The sequence below is a fragment of the Schistocerca americana genome, chromosome 1 (assembly GCF_021461395.2).
Source record: "Schistocerca americana isolate TAMUIC-IGC-003095 chromosome 1, iqSchAmer2.1, whole genome shotgun sequence".
Classification (NCBI taxonomy): domain Eukaryota; kingdom Metazoa; phylum Arthropoda; class Insecta; order Orthoptera; family Acrididae; genus Schistocerca; species Schistocerca americana.
This window is the reverse complement of record NC_060119.1, coordinates 386,692,994-386,720,816: the sequence shown is the minus strand read 5'-3', so window position 1 is coordinate 386,720,816 and position 27,823 is coordinate 386,692,994. Positions and strand designations below refer to the sequence as shown.

Genomic DNA, 27,823 nt, shown 5'->3' with positions numbered 1-27,823 from the left:
AATGTAACTTTTTCCCCCAAAGGTGCATTTTTTGGGACATGTCCTTCATTCTTAAGGATGAACACACCAAAGCCACCATAAATCTGTGAAAGGCCTAGAACTTGAAGGAGCTCCAGTCCTTTTTGGGCAAGATTTCTTATTATGCTAAGTTCATTTCTCAGGCCCTGCACAATGCCATTCTCTTAACCTTCAGCAACAGAGCATCAAATTTGTGTAGTCTGTCAATGGACTTTTCAGTCCCTCAAGCAATGTTGATGTTCTGCTCAATGTTTGGGTTTCTTTACGGAGGGTAAACTATTAACTCTGGTCACTGATGTGTACCAGTATGGGATTATTGCAGTCCTGTCACACTGAAACTCGGATGATGCTGAACAGTCCACCACTTATGCATCAAAGACACTTACTGTGGCGCAATGTAACTACCAGCATGTGGAAAAGTTACATGTTTGTTGTGTGAAGTTCCTATTTATTACTAACCACAAGTCCATAATTTCTTATTCTGCCCTCAGTCTAAGCTACCAGGTAGAACTGCTCATCAATGGGCGCTCTTTCCAATGAGTACTGGTATGAGATTCATTAATGGCACACTGTCAAGCATGCATGATTGTGGTTGCCAGTAGGAACCAAACCCGAGTTGAATTGACAGGAGGCTTCATTTTCGCAGTGGACAATACCTCGCATCAGATGTAGCTGGATTTTCCTTTGACAGTGTGGGAGGTCACAGCCACCATGGGCACCGACTATCTTTTCCAGAAAATTGTTTCAGCAATCCAGAAGAAGTGCCCTCCTTTGGAGCAGTTTCAGTGTGGTGTGTATCTTTTTCTGCTGCAGAATCAGCTCAAAGTTGTTCACGAGATCTTCATGCTTGACACGGTGGAGGAAAGCTGTTCAGTGGTTGGCTCTCCAAGTTGCATCCTCGTGTACACACACGTGCATTGCACTGGGGTATGACTCAAATGAAGACTTTGGCTTGATGGCCAGCAATCGATCACAATACTGAACATCTCATGCGAGCTTGCATTGTCTGTGCACAGAACCAGGCTGCACCACCATGTCAAGCGTCCTCTTCGCCAGTTCTGGAGCATGCTTGGGACAGAATGCATATAGACTTTGTAGGTCAATTTTTGGAAACACTTGATTGTGGTGGTTCATATGTTGTCAGATTTCCTGTATGCTGCCTGACTATCATCCATGATGCAGACAGCAACTATTTGTATGTTGTCAGTTATTTTTGTTATTGAGTGCACTCCCCAGTAATGGTCAACCAGATTGTGTCATGAGAGTTTGCACATATTTGCATTCACAGTGGTATCCACCATCTGTTTTCTTGCCATTCATCAGACAACATCAGTTAACGGGTGTAGTCTGGTGGAATGATTGCCATGGGTGCCAACCCAAGTCACATGCCCCAGACTGTTGCAGCCCACAGTGTCGAGGTGTCACATACCACTTCAATAAATGATGTGTTGCACAATGTTTATAACACTGATGTATGATGACCAGCAAACATGCAATTAATTTCCATTAGTTGGACACATGAATTGTGTGGAGATTTCAGATAATCTGTGCATGACACTAAATGCAGATAGACACAGCATTTCTGCAAGATGGCATGACACTGGCAGTATCGTCACACTCTGCAGACTCTGCTAACCACGTCAACTCATCTCAGTCCATCTCAGCATCCGATGTTAGGGATACTAAATCCCTCCTCCCTGAAAAGGTCACCTAGGGCTGAAAATGGTCTGGCTTCTGCCACGGCCTCACTCGCAGAACCGAACCCCAGCACCAGATTGTCCACTGAAGGAGACAATGCTGATGCAGCTGGCTCTGCAGGAGGGTAGAAAATTGCAGAGGCCAGAGTAACGATTGGTCCACCAGCATCACTTGGGACAAGAACTCGTCCACTGGCAAGTGGGGAAAGGAGAACTCCAGTGGAATTGGCAGCAAGTGGATGTGCTGTCTCATTTGGGGGCCTTCCACTGAAACAAATCCATGAATGACCCTGTCATCCGGATGGCTTGGAGGCAGTGGCATTGAGGGTCCAAAAGGTTGTGATGCATCTGATTGGAATGACGATTCACCAGCTACTGACCGATATCCACCACAAACAAATGCAGGTGTTTGCGGCTTACCACTATGCCCAGCAGCCCCTCCCCCTTCAACTGGTCAGTGGAATAGCACCTAATGCTGTCCTGGAGGTCACTTGCAGAGTACTGTATGACCCGAGCCATTGACACAGGTGTTTACATGCCAGCAGCAACAGGCATGTCCCAGCAGTTCATATGCAGATATCAATTACATTGGACCTGGCCTTTGCCTCATGTTGAGCTCTGTTATCCATGTGTTTAGTTTATTCAGTCACCCTTACTAGTCATATTGCCGTTTTGCTCTTTGCTCATCTATACATGGTGTATGTGCTCTGTTCCTCCTTCATAGACTGACTCACACGTCAAGTTTCATTCCCTCTTCCTGGGGTTTGTTTGTTGCCAAGCCATCATTGCCTAGTGTAGTCATATTTTGTGCTGACAGTGATGGTTTCACCATGGTGCCACACTTGTGCAGATACAAGACTAGTGAAATGAAGTTTTTTCTAAAGTTTTTGGTTACATATGGGGGTGAACTTGTGGTCCATAGAAAGAACCAATTTAAGTTTATGACCAACCAGATACTGAGTCCTGAAAAAACAATGTTAGATGCAGCTTCAAGTTACATCTCAATGGATTTGAGTTTCTTGTCTGCTGTGACAGATATATCACCTCCATAACCCATCAGCCTATCCTTTCCACATACAGTTAAATTTCCCAGAACCTCATCACTAAATTAATTTTGAGCCTTAATCAGCTTTCCATACTGTGTATTAAGTGAGCTCCACTGCCTTTTCTTTAGTTGCAATTCAAACTCAGGCGCTTTGTTGTGAGTATTTTGACAGTGAATCACTGGCATTTTACACCATTCAGCTCTAAATTATATTTGCTTGGTTCTTATACTGAGACAACTGGTTGTCTTACAGCTATCATCATTTCAACTGGCTGGAGAGTTGCCTAATCTAAGAAACACTTCTCTGCACCCTGCAAACAGCCAGCTAACCAGGTAACAGCCTCTGATATGTAGTGCACACCTGACCCATTTAGGATCAGAAACCTTTCTTTTGTTGACAAAAATGAGAGATGCTTTTAATAGCAGACACTTGTAACAGTCATTTCTTAGAAGAAGTAACTCAAAAGATTCACGCAATCACTTCACGAGATAAGCCAATTTAGAATGTAAATAAATCAGTGCCTTATCTTCACAACCAAAACACAGTTTATACGGTCTATTATTATTTCAACTTTTGCCAACATTCTCAAAAATTTTAGAAAAAGTAATGTACAGGCAGCTTCTCAACCATCTGACCACAAATAACATATTATCAAGAACACAGTTTGGATTTCTGAATGTTTCTGATATCGAGAAGGCTATTTACACCTACAGTGAAAATGTACTTAATTCATTAAATAACAAATTACAAGCAGCAGGTATTTTCTGTGATTTGTCAAAGGCATTTGACTGCGTGAACCACAACATCCTTTTAAATAAATTAGAATTCTATGGTGTTACGGGCAGTGCTGCAAAATGGTTCAAGTCATACCTTGCTAAAAGGAAACAAAGGGTGTCAGTGCATGGGACTAGTTAATTAAGTCATCAGTCATCATCAGAATTGGAAGAAATTACATGTGGTGTCCCACAAGGATCCATCTCAGGGCCATTGCTTTTTCTTGTGTACATAATGATCTCTCATCAGTTACACTGCCAGAAGCAGAGTTCGTTTTGTTTTCAGATGACACAAGTATTGCAATAAATAGTATGTCGAGTGTAGTTTTAGAAAGATCTGCTAATGATATTTTCATGGATATTAATAAATGGTTTAAAGCCAACTCGCTGACATTAAACTTCGAAAAGACTCCCTATATGCAATTCAGAACCTCTAAGAGGTTTCCACCCAGCATATGCATAAAGTATGAAGAAGAGCAGATAGAAGAGGTTGACAATCTTAAATTCCTGGGATTACAACTTGATAATAAATTCAGTTGGGAGGAGCACACCACAGAACTGCAGAAACACCTTGACAAATCTGTATTTGCAATTCGAGTGTTAGCTGACACAGGCGACATAAAAATGAAAAAGCTTGCATACTTTGCCTACTTTCATTCCATAATGTCATGTGGTATAATATTTTGGGGTAACTCTTCAAGTCAAACAAACGTTTTCAGAGTCCAGAAGCATGTAACATGTATTATTTGTGGAGTAAATTCATGGACGTCCTGTAGAAACCTCTTCAAAGAACTGGGTATACTAACTACTGTTTCTCAGTATATTTACTCCTTAATGAAATTTGTCCTAAATAATATATCTCTTTTTCCAACAAACAGCTCAGTTCATACATACAATACCAGGAACAGAAATGATCTGCACAAGGATTTAAAAGCACTTACTTTAGATCAAAAAGGGGTCCCCTACTCAGGAACAATCATCTTCAATAATTTGCCAGCAAACACAAAAAATTTAGTTACAAATAAAGATCAGTTTAAAAGGAGCCTGAAAGACTTCTACTCCAGTGACGAATTTTTTAATAGAAACAAATGATGTATTGTATATATTCATACTATTAGTATTGTTATTTCAGCTTTTTTTTTTTTTTTTTTTTTTTTTTTTTTTAAAAAAAAAAGGACATGTTCCACATCCATGAAGATCTCCTCAGCACGGACCTATGGAATGAAAAACCATTCTAATCTATCTAATCTCTAATCATTAAATATTAAATTGGAATGAAACTCACAGGCTCCTAGGGGAATATAAAAATTTAGTTGCACAGATTATACTTAAACAAACTGTCACTCACTGTCATTTAATGCCTCAGTACACCCAGTTTCAGCCTTATCATGAAACACTGTCGTGTCTTAGGCCACAGATTTAAGACCTCACTCAATAAATTGTACCATTTTCTTTCCCTTTTACCTATGAAAGAAAATCTACTGACAGACTTATTGTAGTGTAGCACATTTATTTTATGGGAATGGTCTTGCATCTGGCTTCTCCTCCATTCCTTCATATTCACATTTTTTAATGCTACTTCCTGTAAGGTAACTCACAACAGCCTATACATGTTGACTAATTAGTGAATTTTTCTCCAGATTTCCAATCAATTCCACTTCAGTTCCTTTATCATGACAGTGATACTACCGAACTGTTAAATATTTTCCTGGACAAATTCTTTTGTGCCTTCCAGGCCTAATATCAGAAATGATTGGTGTGGGTTCCATATGGAACTGAATCAATGCAGATGGGGCCTTACCAAGTAGTAGTTTGGCTCTTGCTTCCCCATCCTGGAACAGCCCTTAAGATTCTCATTACTTACAGGAGCATTCTGTTTACCTTGTGAAGTACCCCTCTCACATGAAGAGCCCAATGCAACTTGCAGCCGAATGTCACTCCTCGATACATAAAATTAATTGATACAGAGAGTATATCTCCTCCCAGCTTACCCCATCTGTCCAAAAAGTTCTGAGACTAGATTAATAAAAAAATAGAGGCAAGTTAAGAACACAGTTTTTAATGTTTCAGGTGTTCTACATACACACTCCCCAATCAAGTAAAATGCACAGAATATTCGTACAAACATATGCAACTGTCAGGCAAGTCCTTCTGTGAGATGTTGTTCAACTTGTGTAACACAATGGCCAGAGACAGTAGTCATGTTTGTACGAGTTGTGCTTGCATGAATGTGCGTGTTTTTTATTTCAAAAGGCTTTTTACCAAAAGCTTAAATGTATAGCAGTGTTGTTGCGCCTTTCTTCAACTCAGCATCACCTCTATATGGTGAGTAGCAATTTATCCTTTTCATTATCCCATCCTGGATGTTCCATTGTTTGACATTGGCTTGAATGTCAGTTATGTCATCAAAGCATTGAGCATTAATGTGAACGTCTGTGCGCTGTCATTTCGAGGTAAATTTTTATAGATAACACCAAGTCTCATCACCTGTGGTCATTTTTTTCCAGAAAAGAATTGTCCCTCTTTTGCATTTTAGTCAAGTTGCAGTAGGCATCCACATGTCATCATTTTTGTTTGGGAGTTGTGTCATGCTGGACAAACTTTGCGCATCCTTATCCCTTCTTCAAAACATTCTGGAGAATTTCTTGAACACTTCATTTAGAGATCGATTTGTGACACAACAATGTTTACACATTATGGATGCATGTCCACTAATTAACACTGCCTGATCACAACTGACTTGATGAATGTACATCTGTTGTTTATAGTTGGTAGTTCAAGTTTCCCCCATAATTACTGGGCTGATTTTGCTTATAAACCAAAAATAAAATCAGTCTTGGAACTTTTTTTTATGGACAGTGTATACTCTAATGTTGACCTTGATTTTCTGTAGCGGAGACTGACCAACTTGCTGTTGCTTACTACATTGACACTCATCCCATTTGTGTTTGCCCATCTCTATTGTTGCAAGATCATCCTGCAAAATCTCACAATCTCATAAATGCCTAATTCTCTAACATATTATCAGGTCATCTTGTAAAAAACTCTTTAGACAAAAGCTTGACATACTGACAGTGGCTTTATAGTACATTTATTTCTTCCTTAAGCTTGTGATCACCACTTCTGAGTTCAAAAACAAAAGTACTTTTTAGTAATAATGCACAAAATGTATCAGAAATAACAAATGATGCTAATTATCCTTTACTCAAATTTAACATGGCGAGTAAAGGAACAAAGCATGCATATGTAAATATTTTGGTCCATTTACCCACTAAATATATTTTTTCTGGAATTAAATTCATTTATCAGGTCCTCAGGAATAGGATTCTAAAGGAAAGCTATGTATATGGCCAGCATGTAGCTATAGATGCACTTGGAAAATGTAATGTATATGATTTATTGGTTAAGTAATCTTCATCACACACTGAGATAGTCCACAGAGTCTACATAATAATGAACTGTCATGCACATGATCCATGGAATGAACAACAAACCAAACTAATCTACCAACTTGGGATGTGACAATGTCTTGAATACTTGCAGAGTTAAGCATTTCTATGTCTTGATCTAATGCAACAAACTGAGTATGTTATCTGCAACTTCCATTTTCTCATGTGAAAGAAATGTAACTCATCTGTCAGACTATCCTTTACAATGAATGTCTGTTATTTTGTGGCAGTTACCTATGTAAAAGCAGCTGTCGAAAACCCAGTAACACTTTCAATTGCTTTGGCTTCCTCTGCACTTGTCATTGGTTTATAAGAGAAAAACTCCATACTGAAGGTTGCTGTCCCAGAAGTAATCGTTCTGAGATCTGTTGCATAGCCAAGCAGTTCGGAAAGTGGTACACAGCTAACCACAACCTTAAAATAAAAATACAAAATTACATAAAGCAGTTGTATTCTATTAAAACCCTTAAAATACCTTATTATTTTCCGAGTATGACTTATGACTTCAAACTTGCATGACTCCACACACGCGTGCTCACGCACACGTGCGCTCTCTCTCTCTCTCTCTCACACACACACACACACACACACACACACACACACACACACAGCTAACAGTATGCACATGTTGCACTTGGGGATACAGGACAGGTGTATTTTTGGGAGTGGGAGAGGGATAGAGGGACAATGAAATGATTGGAATGATTGTATGGCATTGCTGGCCATACAACCATTTCATTTTCACTTTGTCCATCTCCCACTCCCAGAAATACACCAACTGCTGATAACAGTGTGGAATGAGGTCCAATTAAATACACAGAAAGATGAAGCATGAGGAAAACACTGGGAAAATGGCAAAGATTGGTCTTAAAGATTGCACTGTTTACAGAATGGGAGTATTGTCTTATCTACATACGAAAGTGGACTTTATCAAAATTATTGTGAACAAGTGAAAGCAGCACATATGCCATTGAAAAATGTTTGCAATTGAATTCATTTCCTTGGTTTCATAGTGACAACCAACATCAGTGTGAGGAAAGAATAACTCTAGAAGACACCTAACTTGATGTTGACCAATCCATAACTATAGTTATCAACAAACAGTTTGTCTTCCAGTGGTCCATTATATTCTTTGTGAAATTCCTGTCTTTTTGCTGACACTGATGTCTTCCCAGACACTCTGAGACACAAGTGTGGGGCAGTGAAGGAATGGCATTTTTTGTAGTTGAGTCATGTCACATGTAGTTTGGTTTCTCAGCTTTCACAAGTCTCCAGACTTATTTTGTCAATCAGAAGCTGGTCCTTCATTCACCTCCATGTATTTTTGAATTCTGTCAACAATTATATTTAAGCGAGCTTGGCTTTTGAATGATTTCTACAACAGAGTGATCGCTCCACTACGCACTATGTGTTCACTGCAATTATACTTCCCCACAACTTGAACATAGTATTGCCCATTTTGCTGTTTTGCTGCATCTTGTATTGGGACTTAAGTTGGTTTACCTATATGGGTATATGTTTTATTTTTCTCTGTTTATTTTTATCCATTACTCGCTTTTGTAATTTACAGCAAAGATTAAAAAGCAATATACACACAGCAATTAAGCCTGTGTAGATAGCAAGAAAAATGAAGAGCATTAATTTTCTTATGTTTTGTAAAAGCTCTCATCGGATATTCCATTGATCTTGTACTGTCTGTCTTTATCTGTCTATGATAGCGAGATGGCGTGGATTTCTGTTCAGTTCACTAATAGTGTGAAATATTTTAATTGTTATAGTTCAAAGTCAATGTCACTTATTGGTTCCTTATTTCACCTGATCTGTCTAAATCTGTCACTGGTACCTGTAAAACTTCAGGGAAGCAATAAATTTAAGCAGAGCAAACTGGGCACCATAATATTGTCTTTTAAGAAGTGGAGGAGGTAAATGACTTCAAGGCTTGCACAACAATCAACTAATAATACAATATTATATGTCACAGATTTTACATGTATACGAAAAATCATGAGCCTGACTGTCTGGAGTGTGTGTTGCTGTGTGTAAATTAGCTGAGACACTCACTCCCAAGTGGACTCACTATTGTTGTACCACTTGTGCGACGCCAGAAAGTTTCCATCGTAATTACTGTTTCTAAAATTATTAATTAGTCAGAGAACTAGTGACCATTCCCTGGTCAGTCCAGATAGATTAAACAGGTGCAACAATTAAGTGATGTAAAACATATTGCGTAACATTCTATTGCCTTTTTATTTACTTTGTTTCATGATTGGAATAACAATGTGAAGAGGAAACCAAGGGAAAACACCACACGATATGCATAAGTTACAACTGATTAGCCAGAGGAATTGTACCAGCAACATTTAAGAAGATTGTCCATCAGGTAGGAAAGAACTCCAACTTATAGCTTGCATGGCTGCACTAGGTAAAGCCTCGATCAAAAGTAATACGAGTTCCTTAACCTACCCAATCAAATTTCTGAAGCATTTTTTAAAAAAAGCATTAGAGATTTGAGTTAAAATTATTCTGATTTTTGGAATGTTGATACATAAACTGTAATCAGCATCAATTAGCTGCAATAATGGTGTAGAGTACCTCATGTACTGATCAGGAAAATTCTCACAATCAGTTTTAAGATTAAAATTCAGTTCCATTTCACATTTATTATTTTAAAAAAAGATTTGCAAAATGGAACCAGTTAAAAAGGTTGTGCCAACTATGAAAATAGTGTAGAGATTCAAAATGTCACCACAGTTGGTGCGACGACAAATGATAGTGGCACCAAAAATATCAATCATATTGATGAGATCCGAGAATATTACTCAAATTCAATTTATGCTGCTGATAATAATGTCTTACCTTATGATGCTACCAGGCTCACTATAGACAAGACTAATCCCCAAATCTCACAAAGAACCATTTTGTTGTACAAAGCCTGCGAAAGACACACTAGTGCAGAATCAATAAATTTCAATTTCTCCATGTCACGAAAATTTGTTTCAAATTTGATGAAACAAGACACAATAGGTACACAAGGTGCTAATGTGTCATCAAGGCTTTCAATGCAGGACATATATAAAGGCCTCACTGACCTGATGAAGAATGTATTTAACAATTTTTCTACATAACAAACTAAAAAACTTGACAAAAAATTTTGTGATTTTAAAAATGAACAAAAGCAAACATTTATGGTTTTCCTAACATAGAGGTTCAATAATTCAGGTCAAAATCCACACAATGGCCTTTCTAATGATTCAACAAGCAAACTTGCAGATATGGGGAAGAAATCAAAGGTGGAATTATTCATTGATTTGTCTAAGGAGATAAACAACATAGATCAAAAAGTGTCATCTATAGATGAGGTGCAAGAGAAAATGGCATGTAAACTAAAGATTGTGAGTGATGTGCAGACTCAGATGCAACAGGCTCAGTAAGAAATTTGCTAAACTTTAGAGTTAGGTTAATGAGTTGCAATCTTTATATAAAGATTTATTGCAAGAAGTACAGGAGCTGTCAGTAAAATAGAGCAGTTTAGATTAAGGCACTATGTTCATAAAGAAAGCACATGAAAAAATCGAAAAGGAGGTAAAGAATTTAAAGGACAGAGTCAAAGTGCAAATGCCTAGATAAGGGTACAAACCTTGCACAGAAGGCCATACAACAGCATAAGATTTATGTTGAAGCAGTTGAAGAGGCAGTCAAGAAAACAGAAAACAAATTGTCTGCTAGGACTGAGCTAACCTTAAAGGCAGCAAAAGAGAAGTTGCAGAGCAGTCTAACTAATGTTGCAAATGTCACAAGACAGATTCCAATAGCAGGCACTCAGGTGCAGTTGGACAGGACAGATAGTAGTAATACTTATCAACCATTTGTTACCAACACTTTAAATGGAGAAGAAAGGAATTATAAAATGTAACAGGCATCACCAATGTCAATATCGGTTGCACAAATATATCCAAGAGTCTAATCAGAGGTATTTGAGCAGTGCCACACAGGCAACATGACAATACTGCACGTTTGTCTACTTTATTAGCAGACGAGGGTCTGCTCCGTCGTTGTCAATTTCCGATTTTTTCAACAGGGAGTAAGAGAATGAACCCCACAATGTTTATCAGAGCTTTTTGCAATGCGTTACGCTGGAACTGGAAAGAAGCACAGAAGATCTAGTTTGTTGTGGGGTATACACATGGTGATGTTTTATTGTGAGCAAAAGATATGGCTGGGAGAAGCCATACCTATGAGCAATTTGAACCAGCTTTCTTGGGCAAATATTGGTCCACAGCCAACCAATAGAGGCTGCATCGAGACGTTTTCAGCCCATCACCATTCAGTAGTAAACATGAGGGACTGAGGGAGTATTTTTAAAAATACTTGTACAAAACCAGGTATTGGACAAACCCAGTTTTCCATGTGGACATACTGAAAATACTGAAAAGTCACCTGTCCCTGCCAATATCAGGGATAAGCTGATCACTATATTTGAAAATGATAGCGAGTATTTCTTATCTGTACTTGACTTGATCGAACTAATATATGACAAGGAGCTGTCGCAACCACAAAACATTAATAAGCAGTGTGTGCCTCTGAAAAATATTCAACAGGAAACTGGCAACAGTGACAACATGCAGCATGGTTGGCACTTATATGTCCCATACAACAACAATAATATGGTAGCAGAGGAAACAAAAAGTCCAAATGAGGTTTCAAAGGAAATCACAAACAGAATTACAACAGACTGGTTTATACTAAACAGAGGGGCTGCTGATGCCAGCCAGAGACTGCAGTAATATTTGTGAGAGGTGTGTGTGTGTGTGTGTGTGTGTGTGTGTGTGTGTGTGTGTGTTTTCGATCTTTGATGATGGCCTTGTTGGCTGAAAGCTCATTTCCCGACAGTTTTTTCTTGTTGTGCCTACCTGTGAATCAGTATCTCTGCTATAGGGTGCGTAGCAACTATACTTTTCGTAATATTCCATCCTGGATTTTCAATTGTTTAAAAGGAGAGAAGTTGACAAATGGGAAAAACCATTGCCCTAGATACCTACAGCAGAGAAAAAAAAGTAAACCAGCCTTTGATTAATCTGGAGGAAAAGGCTGAATAGAGGAAAAAGTCATATAAGAAAAGATTAGGCACACTGTACAGTTTCAAGTAGGATAAGATGTATTACTACAGACGCACCCTACATCTACAAAATATGGGAAGCTCAATCGTAAATGGCAGCTTTTGAACACTGGGCCATTTGTAGTTACTGAAATTTCACATCCAGTTGCATACAGATCACCCTGCCCTAATAGTGGAAAGGACAAGGGATTTTATCCACACAAAGATTGAAGAGAATTTGTACACTAAAAGGATTGGACAAAGATCAAACCTCACTTGAAGCACTGTACAACAACAACTGAAATATTTCAATATAATAGGTATATAACAATTGTTTGCTTAGTTTTAAGAGAAAATTTTCATTTTATTTGTTTGTATGTTCTAATGGAAGCTAGGTAAGTGAAAGTAATTCAAGATTCTGTTTAATGTTGAAAGGCTATAAGAAGTCTGAAAATCAAGCACAATCGCAATGGTGCCAATTCATTCCACAATACGTACATTTTCCAAAGACAACATGACAATGCACTAGAGATGTAAATGTGTGAAGTAACATTACGAGAGAGAGAGAATGCACAGGTGTAGTAGGAGCTAACACATAGGTCAACAACCTCAGTGCATATGCAGAAATAGTTCAGTCCAATACACCATTTAGCATGCCGAATGCAATGCAAACTTGGCATCAAATAAACTATATTCTGGAGGTTTTAATATAAGTTAATTACTATAAAAATGAATGAGTCTACACTATAAGGATCAAACTAATACAGTAAGCAGGTTTAAAATAAAAGAAAATTTACAGAGGAAGAAAGAATGACTTACTACAGAAAGCAATTTACACACTGCACTGCTATTTACGGTGTACACAAATTTACATGGTAGTTATATACACAATGAATAAAATATTATAAGGAAAGTATCTATAAACAATGAAAGAAAGAATAATTGAAGGACTATGGTCACATTACGAACAAAGTAAGAAAGATAATGACGTTGTGTCCATCTACAACACCACTTATTAATTGCAGGTGTAATCATAGAATGAATATGGAAGGACTGGAAAAGATAAGTGGAAATGACAGGAACACACTGAATATCTCTTTTATAAAAGGAGGATTGGTTTTGAGAATTAAAAAGCTGTTGATGAATTTACACATACATGTACATAAACTAAAATGATATGTGTAAGAGGAGAAAAATGATACATTAGTTAGCCACAGAGCAACTACGTTCTTAGCTTATAAGTTATTATTAAGATGTGTGTATGAATGTGACAATGGCAATGAGTGATTACACTACATAGAATGTTGTTAAATGAAATTTAGGTCTAGCACTACCATGGCAAAAAGGCATCAGGTCACAGATTATAAAGCACAAGCTATTGAGATGAATGCCAAATATGACTATTTATGATGTAGTTACATGGGATCATGACTTGACTGAACATTCTTCTACAACATTTTCTTGACACAAACTTCATAGTGACATATTTAAGTATATTATATGCACAAGGGTGCTATCCTGAAGATATTGAATTACACTCAGTACAGATACTTTCAAACAAGTAATACTGATAACTTATATGACACTTCAGTGTCAGAATTCTGCAATTAGTTCAGCAAACACTAAGTAAGTTTCACAAAGATACGAAGAAGTGTGCACAAAGAGTCTACTCAATTATTCTACGGAGTGTAGATGATGGATTTTGGCAGCAGAGAAAAAAAATGCTTCTTTCAATTCCCTGTCACTTTCCCTTTTAGATCAGTAGAGGCTTCTCTAGTAGACTTGAGAGAGGCAAGGCTAAGCTTAGTTATGTTTGCTTGTGTTGGTTAATGTGTAATGAAGATTTCTTCTCTTTTGTTAGCAATCTCGGTTTACGGGAGCGTGAGTCAGACAAAATGTGAGGACAGTGGTTTATGCATATCATAAAACTGTAAAAATGTATATTGTCCTTTCAACCTTAAACTGGGGGGGGGGGATTTTAATTGTTATTTTATGTAAGTTAATACTATTCACTGAACTCAAAAATTATGCTCATGACGCACCTGTAAGAGACAAACAGCCTTTGAATGGGCAAAGAAAATATCAAGTATTGTGTATTTAAAGTGTCATAAGATGTTGTTATATGGGTCCTAATGGTGAAAGTAAAATCTTAAAGGACATATGGTGGTACTGCAATGTTGTTCCTGCACAAGTTATAAATATTTAATGAGCCTAGATGTGAATACGCATAAATTGTACCATATAGGTACTCGATATGATAGTAACATGTAGATATATGCGTATGTATGCCTAGATTAAATCATATCATATTAAACTGGAATGCATATTTTGAATATGTTATGTGAAACCATTTATGTATTGACAAATCAGACATCAAGAGTTACTTTTCATTTATCAAATGCTTGGCACATGCCATAAAAAAAGGTTACATTTATATATGTTTGCAATAGTGAGTGAAGGTGCAGCTGCTTACAATAACCCAAACACTTTCAGTTCATTTCTATCAGCAAGGGATGCTAGACTTTGCTATGAGGGACCATATAAGGTGACAAAATTTATGGACTTCTCTCAAGTTTGATGAGATCTTTGACGTGATGCTGAATGTATGGGTTCACCTTGGACATTGACATATGTGATGCACAATGTGGTTCCAGTACCATAGGTTGGAAATGATGAGCCTTTCTCTTGCAGCACTGGAAACTCTCAGTCATGCACACACCTACGCATACTATCCTATGGAGCAGCTCTATGGACAGCTTGATGGCATGAAATTCATCATTATCTAAAAACTGTGAAAACAAACTGTACTGTCCAGCCATGTTACACCAATGAGGTATGCATGAAATAAACATTGCTTAACGTATGTGAATTTAGACCTGCAAGAGGCATGTAGTGGTTACTCCACAATACTAGAGCCACAGAGTCTAACTTTAAACATGCCCTTTGTCATGGTATGGACTTGGAAAATTAAACTTTCAGAATATGTAAATAAAACTGTCAAATAAGGGCATACATTAAAATAAGTTTGTCCATCAATAAAGGTATTTTAAATCCCTGTCATGCCACAGATACAATATAAGTTATAACTGAAAATAAATTTTAATATGTTATGATTGTACGTAGAAAGGGCACCACTACTGCATAATGTTGTCTGGCAATCATAGACCATGCCAGTATAGAGCAGGGGGACAGTTATATTCAGACTTATGCTGGTCTACCTATATGGGTATATGTTTTATTTTTCTCTGTTTATTGTTATCCATTAATCAGCCTATGTAGGTTATGGCAAAGATTACAATGCAGTATGCCCACAGCAATCAAGCCTATGGAGATAGCAAGAAAAATGAAGAACATTAATTTTCTTATGTTTTGTAAAAACTCCTATCGGTTGTTTCATTAATGTTGTACTGTCTGTCTTTACCCGTCCATGATAGAGGATGTGGATATCTGTTTAGTTCACTAATAGAGTGAAATATATTAATTCATATGGTACACAGTCAATGTCACTTGTTAGTTCCTTATTTCACCTGACCTATCTATCTGTGTCACCGGTACCCGTAATCCTTTGGAGAAGTAGGAAATTTAAGCAGAGCAAGCTGGACACTGTAAAATTGCCTTTAAAGGAGAAGAGGAGGTGAATGACTTCAAGGTTCACACAACTTCCAATAAATAATACGTTATTATATGTTACAAATTTTTAATGTATACAAAAAAATCATAAGCCTGACTGCCTTGAGTGTGCATCACTATGCTAAACTAGTTGAGACGCACACTCCCAAGTGATTTCACTATTGCTGCATCTTTTATGCAACACCAGAACATATTTATTATAATTATTATTTTTAAAATTGTTAATTAATTAGTGGAACCCACCTGTATTAATAAAGTTCTCACAGTTGCTGTTTATTACACATCAATGATGAGCAGCCTAGCTAGAATATCAATAAAAAATCTACTCACCAAGCGGCAACAGAATACACACATAAAAGGAGATTATAATTAGGCAAGCTTTCAGAGTCAGTGGCTCCATTTTCAGGCAGAAAGAGAAGGAAGAGGGGTGAAGTTAAATACTGGAGAGGTCTAGGGAAAGGGGTAGATTTTGGGAAAGTCTCCCAGAACTGTGGGTCAGGGGAGACTTTCTGCACAGGATGAGAAGGAAAGACTCTGTGTCTAGGAGTCTTTCCCGAAATCTACCCCTTTTTGTAGGCCTCTCCAGTCCTTTCCTTTCACCCTTATTCCTTCTCAATAACCCTTCTGCCTGGAGTCTTGCCTAATTATAACCTCCTGTTTGTGAATTGCCTTTATTCCTCACTGTTGATGACTCAGACAGCTTATACTTTGTGCATATACTCCACTCTGTGAGAATTTTGGGTAAACAGTACTTGTACGTATGTGTGAGAGCCCAAATAAAATGTAGTTCTGTGCAAACACATCATCATTTTCTAGCAAATCATTGATGTTTCCTGTTTACAGTTTACTGAACAGATTTGCCATTTCCACTTGAGGCTGGTCAGGTATTTGAGCATAATCCATTCTGTTGATCACTGCCAGGAGATATCCAATCCTTAACTTTTTTGTAATCAGTTCAGGTGTTACCTTCAGCTGTTAATTTCATTCTTACAAAATTTCTTCTCCAAATTTTTACTCAATCTATCAGATTTGTTATAAACCTTTTCATTTTTCCAGATATCTCTCCAGAATTTGGTTGCTGTCTTTTTTCTGGTTTTCCAACTTTCGTGTTTATTTGCTGCTTCAAGTTATTACACTACATCTACACCCTGATGTCTTGCAGCATCTGCTAATGGTGTTGATTGAACATCTCCATGATGCTCTCATCTACACCTACCTCTATACTCTGCCGATGACAATGAGGTGCATGGCAGAGGGTACATCCCATTGTACCAGTTATTAGTGTTTCTTCCTGTTCCATTCACTTATGGAGCATGAGAGGAATGATTGTTTGAATGTCTCTGTGCATGCAGTAATTATTCTAATCTTATCCTCACAATCTTTGTGTGAACAATAGGTAGGAGGTTGTAGTATATCCCTAGAGTTATCATTAAAAGCCGATTCTTGAAACTTTGTTAATAGACTTTCTTGGGATAGTTTACATCTGTTTTCAAGAGTCTGCCATTTCAGTATTCCTGTGACACTTTACTACAGATCAGACAAGCCTGTGACTATTCATGAAGCCCTTCTCTGTATAGTTCAATATCCCTATCTGGTACAGGTCCCACACACTTGAGCAACATTCTAGGATGTGTCTCACAAGTGATCTGTAAGCAATCTCTTTAGTAGACTGATTGCACTTCCCCAGTATTCTACCAATAAACTGAAGTTTATCTCCTGCTTTACCCACAACTGAATCTATGTGATCATTCCATTTCTAATCCTCACAATGTGTTACACCCAGGTATTTGTAAGAGTTGGCCTATTCCACCAGTGACTCACTGAAATTATAGACATAAGATACTATATTTTTTTCATTTTGTGAACAACAACAACAACTACTACTACTACTACTACTACTACTACTACAACTATTAGGAAATAGTTAACTCACAAAGCTATATAATCATGACAAATTTGCACATGTGACAACTACATCACTAATTGCAATATTTATGTACTACAGTTCCTCATAGAACTTTACATGAAATAAATGTCTTGTTATGGAAATCTTCAAGCTGCTGATATCATAATTGCATCCTGTATTTGTCTATTGGTGCTGTTCAAAGAAGGAGAAAGAGTGAACAAAAGGAGTAGGAGCAGACAAAGGAGCAGCACTATGAACAACAGAAACAGATGGTATTGTTTAAAGAAACACAAATTTTGAGTAATTTTAACAAAATTAATATAACTAACGTACACATCAGACAACCGAAGTGAGTTTAACGTGAAATCAGCACCTCAACTTAACTAAAAGAAGGGACCAGTTGACAGAATATGTTTTGAGGCATCAGTGAGATGTCAGTGTGTGCGTGTGTGTGTGTGTGTGTTTTTGAGGGAGGGAGGGAGGCAGGGTGGGGGGGGGGGGAGGGAGGGAGAGAGAGAGAGAGAGAGAGAGAGAGAGAGAGAGAGAGAGAGAGAGATTTATTGCTGAGAAAGTGAACTCTAGTATGATCGTAACAGCAGGAGAGAAGTTTGAGCACCCAGTCATCAGATGAAACCTACCAATTCATAATCATAAGCTGGCAGTGAAGATAAAACAGATGTGGCAATTCCTTAACAACAACTCAGCAGGATTTTTAAGATCCAAGAAGATATTAACAATACAAATTTAATAAAATCATCTCATAATAAAGTATTTGCATCTGTTCAAAACACTCATTTAATTTCTGAAAAGAACATTACCAAATTCAAAGGTTTACCAAGTCACATATATTAAGTCACTGTCCATGGTTTCATCTGATATGTTACTGAAACATTTCTCTCCTGCAGCTGAACTGTCCTATTATCGATTCTGTAATTACTCTATTCAAACCCCTGTCTTCAATTTCTTGCGTTAATGGCCTCCTCCGTGAAAGATCAGCTAGAATTACTGACATAAATTCATTTGTTGTTACAACTTCCACCTTCATAACAGGTTCAAGTAAAATAGTAACAGATTCTGTCAACATCTGAAACACAAGAAAAAGAAACAAAATAATGAACAGAAAATGTGATATAAATATTTCGTCAATATAACATATAAATTTTGTGTGCATTAGGATGGAATAAATTCTTCTAACCTTTTTGATGCACTGAGTCATGGCTGCAGACACAAAAGTTTCAGATGTTCCTTTTCCAATTTCAATCCAGTGCAATATGATATGGATATTGATGACCTAAATAAAAATTGCAGAATGTATTAAACTATAGCAGAACAATGGGAAAGTAAACATATAAGCTTGGATAAACATATAAGCTTGGATACACATTTCAGCTTTCATGACACAAACTCTAACACACACACACACACACACACACACACACACACAAACCAAAGTGTTTAAAAAACTAAAAACAGTGAAGATAAGAGATGAATTAGTTGTTGATTTATAGCAACAGGAAGTGTGGCTAGAAGAAAAAATATAAGGGTTATTTGCAATTAGTTCCTCAATAATATCTCCACTGAGATACAATCAACTATCAGAGTTCTTGAACTTGCATCTTATTTTTGGATTAAGATGTCTGTGTTAGACTATTTTTATTGTTTATTCAGACAGATGATCGAGTGTGGGAGCTGACACAGTATTGTTACTAGACTATGCTAGCAGACAGAGCATAAACACTTAGTGTTTATAAAACCAAGGAATTCATCATCTGATGCAGAATATGCCATCAGCTGCCAGATAAGATCTCACAGACAAAGACGAAACCAGAATTAAAATAGCTGGGATACATATAAATAAACTTAGACAAGCAGATGATACCTTACTGATGGCAGAAGGTGAAGAAGAGTTAGAGATCCTCTTACAGATGATGAAAGAAGGAAGTGTAAAGGCTGGTATAATGTTGAATGCCAAGAAATTGAAAAATATGGCAACTACACCTATCACCTCGTGGAAAAAAGGAGGAGCAAAAATGGAGGTAATTTCTGTGTTCAATTTCTTGGCTCTTAGAGTTCTGCTGATGGTAACTGTAGCTGCAAAATCAAGAGCTGCTTGTTACTTGGTAGAAAGGCAATGTCCAACTTTGACAATGTTTTTAAGAGTAGAAGCACAACAACAAAGAGCTGTATAATAAGGGTCATGGTACACAGATGAGACCTGCACCATAAGAAAGGCTGAATGGGTAGAATAGACAACTTCAAACTGTCTTATTGGAGGGAACTCTTTGGAGTTCCATGGACCACAAAGAGAATGAATAGGTTGGTACTGCAGCAAATAGAACCTGATTATCCTTGGAAGGTCTCATACTAAAACAAAAACTGACCTCCTTTAGATGCATTATGAGAAGATATGATTCACTGGAAAAGACATCAATGCTGGGGAAGATCAAAGGCATGAGGAGGAGAGGGCAGCAAAGGTTGAGATGGATCAACAGTGTCACAGAAGTGATGGATTCCAACCTGGAAAGCTTGCGAGAACAGGACACAATAAATTGGCGCGCTTTAGTTCATGGCATCATGGAGAGTCAGAATCAACTAAATGAACACACACACACACACACACACACACACACACACACACACACAAACAGAGAGAGAGAGAGAGAGAGAGAGAGAGAGAGAGAATGTTTTTTCTATTCACTTTCCCACATTTTAAAAGTTCTAGCTATATGCTGCATTTTTTGTAATATCATAATATCATGCATGTACATTTCTTTAGATTGGTGTTTCAATCTTTTCTTATTAATTGGAATCTAATTCCTTAATTCATCTACCAGCCATTTACCTGTTTACATGTCCCACACACACCCCTTTCATTTTCATGACCATTAGAATTATGTCTATAACTGCAGTCTTGTTTCATGCTCCATTTATTTGTTTTCCCATCTCTCCTAGTTATTCCCAACATTCATCTCTCAATTGCATCCTGATCAATCTTCAGTTTTTGAATAAGTTTTTGCTTTTAAAATCCATGTCTCACTGCCATAAGCCAAAACTGGTAATACATATTGCTTATAAACTTTCCTTTCTGAGCAAGTGATAAGTGTACTTTAGAAAACACTAATTAATTTACAATAAGCACTCCAGGACAATGATATTGTTCTTGAATACTCAGTATAAGATGTGGCAATCATTACACTCAATAGGAGTTACCCCTTTATTATAAGAGTGAAGTCACTTGAAGAATCACTTGTACAACACACAGTATTAGAAAATTTTAAAAGAAATTCTGTTGTGAGACATGATACAGAAGTAAGTAAACAAAGTCCATATGAATAGAAGGGCATACAATATTACGTGAAACCAAAGCTGCTTATTATGAGAAAGATCACTGTATCATGCTTTTATATAAGTTTAGAACACTCTTTAGCATCAATAACTAGGTTGATACTGTTAGCCTGGTCATGACAAGACAGCTGGTTGGCCCATCCTACAGCAAGATAAAATTAAGCATACTACCATGTATGTGAGGCAATGCAAGCAGAAGTGAATATATGTAGTAGGTAATATGTATTAATGATACTGATCTCATCCAATACACTACATAAAGAATATTGTCATATTTGCAACTTGCAAATGCAGGCAAGAGGCATGCTGGACTATGTGAGAGCTGTCATTACATCTGCAGTTCTCAGAAAAAATTATCCACCACAGCCTGAACCAACGGGAACTTCATTTGCTTACAGTTTCATACCGCCATTCATCGGATCAAGAAGTTATATCATACATGCATGTAGGAGAGTGATGCAGTGTTTTTCTTTTTGCTGAGAAACACTTCACCTCAAATTTAAATGATGGTCAGAGAGCAGAGGATAGTACATTGATCATCAATTTTTGAATGTGTATACGCTGTATGTATCAAGTGCCAAGTGTTATTGGTGTGGTTTTCAGTCTCAAGACGGTTTTATGCAGCCCTTCAGGCTAGTCTACCATGCACAAGCTTCTTCATCTCCAAATAAATAATACAACCTACACCCAGTTGAACGTCTGTACTGTATTCAAACCTTGGTCTCCCAGCATTTTTTTTGCCTCCCGCACTTCGCTCTAACACTAAACTGACAATTCGTTGATGCCTCAGAATGTGTCCTGTTAACCCAGCCCTTCTGTTAGTGAAGTTGTGCCATAAATTTCCTTTCTTGCAAATTTAATTGAGTACTTCCCCATATTTTACCTGATCTATCAATCTAACCTTTAACATACTTCTTTAGCATCACTTTTCAAAAAATTCTATTCTCTTCTTGTCTGAACTGCTTATCATCCTTGTTTCTGTACTCCAGAACATCTGAAAAAACCTCATAACATTTAAATTTATATATGATGTTAACAAATTCCTCTTTTTCAGAAATGCTTTCCTTGCTATAGCCAGTCTGCACTGTATGCCCTTCCTACGTCAGCCATCATCAGCTACTTTGCTGCCCAAATAGCAAAACTTATCTATCACTTTTAGTGTCTCATTTCCTAATGTCATTCCCTCAGTATTGCCTGACTTACTGCAAATACATTCTATTACCCTAGTTTTACTTCTATTGATTTGCATCTTATAATCTCTTTTCAAGACATTTTCCATTCCTTTCGCCTGCTCATCCAAGTCCTTAGAGATCTGTGACAGACTTACACCATCAGCTAACAACAAAGTTTTTATTTCTTCTTCCCAAACTCCAGTCCCTTTTCCAAATTTCTCCTTTGACTCCTTCACAGCCTGCTTAGTGTATAGACAGAATGACTCCAAAGTAGACTGCAACCCTAGCTCTCTCCGTTTTCAACTACTGCTTGCCTTTCATGTTCTTTGACTCTTAGAAGTGCAGTCTGGTTTCTGTACAAGCTGTATATAACTTTTTGTTCCCTGAATTTTATCCTTGTTATTTTCAGAGTTTCCTCAAGTACATCCCAGTCAACATTGTGAAACGTTTTGTCTAAATCTACAAATGCTATAAATGTATGTTTGACTTTCTTTTTCTAAGATAAATCACAGAGTCTGTGTTCTTGTGTTCCTGAATTTCTCCTGCACCCAAAATGATCTTCCCTGCTGTTGGCTTCCACAAGCTTTTCAATATTTCTGTAAATAATTTGTGTCAGTATATTGCATCATGGTTTATTAAGCTCATCTTAACATGGTGATATTCACACCTGTCAGCATCTGACTTCTTTGGAAAGGAAACTACTACACTCTTCCTAAAGCCTGATAGTATTTTTTCTGTCTCGTATCTTGCACAACAGGTCAAATGGTTTTGTCATAGCTGGCTCTCCCAAGAATCTCAATAATTCTGAGGGAATACTGTCTACTTCAGAGGCCTTGTTTAAACTTAGACTTTTCAGTGCTCTGTCAAATTATTACAGCTCCTGTCTTGTCTTCAACTATGTGGTATGTCCGGAAAGTAAGTACTATTTTGAAAAAAAAACTCAAAACATTTTTTCAAACCAAAATTTATTTTTATAAGAAAGAGTATCTAACTATTTTTCCACATGGTTGCCACCATTCTTCAAACAATTATCAATGCAAGAAACCAACTTTTCTATGCCCTCTTCACAGAAAGACGCTGCCAGTGAAGACAGCCACTTCTGAACACCATTTTTTGCATTGTTTTCTGCTTGTTGAGTTTCTTGCCCGAGGTGAAACCATCAATGCAGTAACTTTGGTGCATGGCGTGTAGTGCTCAGTCAGGGCATTGTGGTGCTTCATGACAAGTGCAAATCCCCATTCTGCTGGTGTCACTCAAAAGCTTATTTAACAATTCCAATTAGTTGGGGCAGACTGATTTCCCAACATAAGGCCCCAACATTGCGCTAATAATCTCTGGTTATTTCAATTTACCTGGATCCCATCACATTAACTTCCAACCATTTCACAATTTCTTAAACTTTAATATACAATTCATAACTAACAAATCAAATAATGGAAAATCCAGGATGGAATGTAACAATTATGAGAAAGAAAGTTGCTACTCATCATATAGTGGAGGTGCTGGGCCGCAGATACGCACAACAAAAAGACTGTCACAAATGAAGTGTGGTTTCAGTTGCCCCAGTCTGCAGTCGTGTGTGTGTGTGTGTGTGTGTGTGTGTGTGTGTGTGTGTGTGTGTGTGTGTGTGTCTATTGTTGATGAAGGCCACTGGCCAAAAGCTTTAATTGTGAGAGTCTTTTCGTTCTACCTATCTGCGATTCAGCATCTCTATTATATGGTGAGTAGCAACTTTCCTTCTCATTATTCATAACTAACAAATTGGCATCAGAGTCCACAGTTGCCCCTAGAAATGACTTTCAGCTTAAAATCTGGTTTTGTAATTGCTGCCTTGCCGTTCTCCTGTTCATGTTCTCCCACTGGTTTCACTTCTTGTCTTTCTCCTACAGCCAAATCCCAGTCACCCAATGCAATTAAGCCCAATGCAAATAAGTTTTCCACTCTGTTAATTATCTGAATAATTTCCTTTACTGCATCATACATTCTTTCAGTTTTTTCATCATTTGTGGAGCTGGTTGGCAAATAAACTTGTACTATTGTGGTGGATGTTGGCTTCATGTATCTTGGCTGCAATAATGCATTCGCTTTACTCTTCATAACAGCTTAGCCATATTTCTACTTTCTCATTCATTATTACATCTCCTCCTGTATTACCCTTATTTGACTTTTAATTTATCACCCTTTACTCAGCTGATTAGAAGTCCTGGTTTTCTCACACTGAACTTCACTAATTCTCACTACATCTAACTTCAACCAAATCATTTCTCTTTTTAAATCCTCTACCTCCTTACCAAATTAAGGGATCTAACATTCGCCACTCCATCCTGTAGAATGTCAGTATTGGCTTTGGTTGGTTGATTCATGGGAGGGGGCCAAAAACCAAGGTTATCGGTTCCATTGGCTTAGGGAAGGATGGGGAAAGAACCGGCCATGCCCTTTCAAAGGAACCATCTTGGCATTTGTCTGAAGCAATTTAGGAAAATCATGCAAAAACCTAAATCATGATGGCTGGATGGGGGTTTGAACTGTCATCCTCCTGAATGTGAGTCCAGTGTGTTAACTACATCACCATCTCACTTGGGAGTTTTGGTTTTCCTTATGGCTTTGTTCAAATGAGTAGTTCCTGCTTGGAGATCCCAATAGGGGACTATTTTATCTCCAAAATATTTTACCCGTGAGGATACCATCAATATTTAACATACAGAAGAGTTGCACACCCTCTGGAGAAATGATGACCATAGTTTCCCCTTCCTTTCAGCTGTTCACAGTAATAAGCTCAGCAAGACCATGTTGGCTAATGTTACAAGACCAGATCAGTCAGTCATCCAGACTGTTGCCCCTGCAGCTAATAAAAAGGCTGCTGCTCCCTCTTCAGGAACCACATGTTTGTCTCATCACAGATACCCCTCCATTGTGGTTGCACCTGTAGCATGGTTATCTGTATTGTCAGGCCACTCAAGACCTAATGTGCAAGGCCAATGATTCATGGAGGTGTCAAGTGCTATAAAGCTAAAATCATATGTTATGAGCAAGTAAAGTAAAACACTGGTAAGACAATTGACTCACATTCAGGAGGAAGTAAGTTCAGACTCCCCTCTGGCCATACAGATTTACATTTTTTGTGGTTTCTCTAAATAATTTATGGCATAAATATAATAGAGGGAAACAATCCACGTGGGAAAAATTTATCAAAAAACAAAGATGATGTGACTTACCAAACGAAAGCACTGGTAGGTCGAAAGACACACAAACAAACACAAACATACACACAATTCAAGCTTTCGCAACAAACTGTTGCCTCATCCCTCTCCTTCCCTCTTTCCTGATGAGGCAACAGTTTGTTGCGAAAGCTTGAATTTTGGGTGTATGTTTGTGTTTGTTTGTGTGTCTTTCGACCTGCCAGCGCTTTCGTTTGGTAAGTCACATCATCTTTGTTTTTTGATTAATTTATGGCATATTATGAAAGGGATACATCTGCATTCCATCCCCATCCTTTCCAAAACCAAATTGCCTGTAATGACTTTATTTCATCAACAAGGTGTTGAAGCTTCTTTTGTTTCCTTTACATATATTATGATACCCAAGGTTACTAAATAAGAAGGTTGGGCAGTAAGCGCTCTGCTCTGCCATTGGCTGGCCTAGTGAGGTCAGCGTGGAAGCAAGCGCTCACAAGCAGATGACACGGCATGTGCGTTTACGTCAAGTTTTTGGCGGAAGATTTTGTTTATACCAGAAATGAGATGTCTAAACTGCTTTTCTGCTGCTAAAATATTACAGTTAAAACTGATGAGTTATATTCTTTCGCAGCTTATGCCTCACACATCGGTAAAATGTCAGATCACAACCACACTGACACACACTTGAAATTCGAAACCTCGGCTCAAATAAATCAGAAACTATTCATTTAATTGCATTGAAATAAATTTACTTAAGAGCTCGAAGTTGCACACACTTGTTTGTAAGAACAGCATTCCTTCTTTCTAAAGCCGCTATAGTATTCATCAAAGTAACTTTATCTGTGTCTCACAAAAAAAAACTGTCATCTGTACATGTGCTCTTATTATGACGTTTCTTATTTGGTGACAGCTTTTCCAGAGTTTCCAGAGATTTCTTATGTAGTCCTCGTTTCTTATACCATTTGGTTCTGTCTTCTGTTGCGGGTGACACATTAACAGTCGCACTACTGCACGGCACATTGCGCGAAGGAACTGCATCTGGCTTGAGCATTCTTTTTCGGGGCAAATTAAGCAATTCAGACTGTAAATCCCTTAAGTAATCTGTTTCTGCGAAATGGCGAGAACATATTCGTGCATGCGCCACATTTACACTGTCTTTCCTACAACATTTCGATAACCATAGTTTTTGTAATGTTTCATTACGCGGGAAACTGTGATACATTACGTCAGTTCCCTTTGTGCTCCGGTTGTAAGAAAAACAGCCTGTAACAGCACAGCCTGGCATTGTAAATATTAATTTTCTCACTCACTTGTAGATTCTCCAATAAGAATTTCACAGGACGAACCATAAACTATAGAGCTGGCGAACACAATGTTGATCCCGCTGTTCACTATCGCTAACTATTTCAGTTCCGAATCAAATATCAATTACAGCAAAAACCGTTAACACTCCCGAATTCTGACTGTTTCCGCTGTTGACTGAGTACATCAGAAGAAAGAACTCAATCAAAATACTCCTTCAAACACAAAACAACACAAGAAAAACAATCACACACAATTCGAACTGTGTACTGTTTGGCACAGCTGCTTCCACCGTGACGTCATGCGCACAACTGAGAAAACACGTTGCTTTCTGCGCCCCCCTGATGATACCCAGGCACTTTCAGTGTCAATTCAAAACACACAAATATGCTACACACACACACACACACACACACACACACACAGAGAGAGAGAGAGAGAGAGAGAGAGAGAGAGAGAGAGAGAGAGAGTACACAGATAATCAGTTATCTTCAACTATCCGAATCTCCCTACACTCCGCAGAGGATGAGATGGCCTCATGAAACGTAGAAGCATATATGAACTCCTTTTAGCCTGGAAGGCTACTGTCTACTTTGGTTATAGTATTTTTGGTAATGCTAAGATTGGACAACTTGGGTTCTGCATGTTCAGTCATTGGTAATTGTCTTTTACAGGTTGACTTAATGTTCTTTCACTGACCTTTCTGGAGGTATCATATTTTTTTACTGAAATACATGGAAAGCATTTCATGATGACAAATGTATTTTCTCTAATTGCCCTTCCCAATGCATGTGACCAACAGCTCTGACAACTGACATCATTGTTTACCAAATTCTGAGGGGTCACACTGATCATGATGACAAAAAACTCACTACAAATGATCTAAGTATTAGTAAGCACCTGACTGAGTCTCACTGGAAAGTATTTTGGACAGTAAATAAGACAACTACTGAGGAGTTTAAATATAAATATGTCCAAGAAGTAGATTGGAGATCTGTGTTTGATGAAGGCAATGCAAATTCCAAGTTCCAAGTATAATTTGTTCACTAGTGAAGTGGGATAAATAACTGAAAGTACTTTTCCAAAATTATTTTCCAGGGCTACAAGTAAGGAAGCCACTATTAAGCCACAAATAACCATTGGTGTAAATACTTCCTGCAAATGAAGGCAAGTATTATGTATCAGATCAAAAATTCCAACCCAGCCCAGCTAAA

The 27,823-nt window shown here is 37.7% G+C and overlaps 1 protein-coding gene across 6 annotated transcripts in view; it reads right to left on the bottom strand.

Moving 5' to 3' along the window:
- LOC124601449 (ribosome-releasing factor 2, mitochondrial) overlaps positions 1-27,823 on the bottom strand; it is a 225,640-nt gene that overhangs the window by 9,404 nt on the left and 188,413 nt on the right. For 5 of the 6 annotated variants that reach the window (XM_047136248.1, XM_047136249.1, XM_047136247.1 and 2 more), the window contains 3 exons: positions 18,810-18,905; positions 18,552-18,698; positions 6,916-7,397 (listed from right to left, as the gene is read on the bottom strand). In XM_047136248.1, the coding sequence (XP_046992204.1) occupies positions 7,218-7,397; positions 18,552-18,698; positions 18,810-18,905 (423 nt within the window). In that variant the 3' untranslated portion in view covers positions 6,916-7,217. Of the gene's footprint in view, positions 1-6,915; positions 7,398-18,551; positions 18,699-18,809; positions 18,906-27,823 lie in introns of those variants that run through there. The other variant, XM_047136246.1, reaches the window with a different exon arrangement.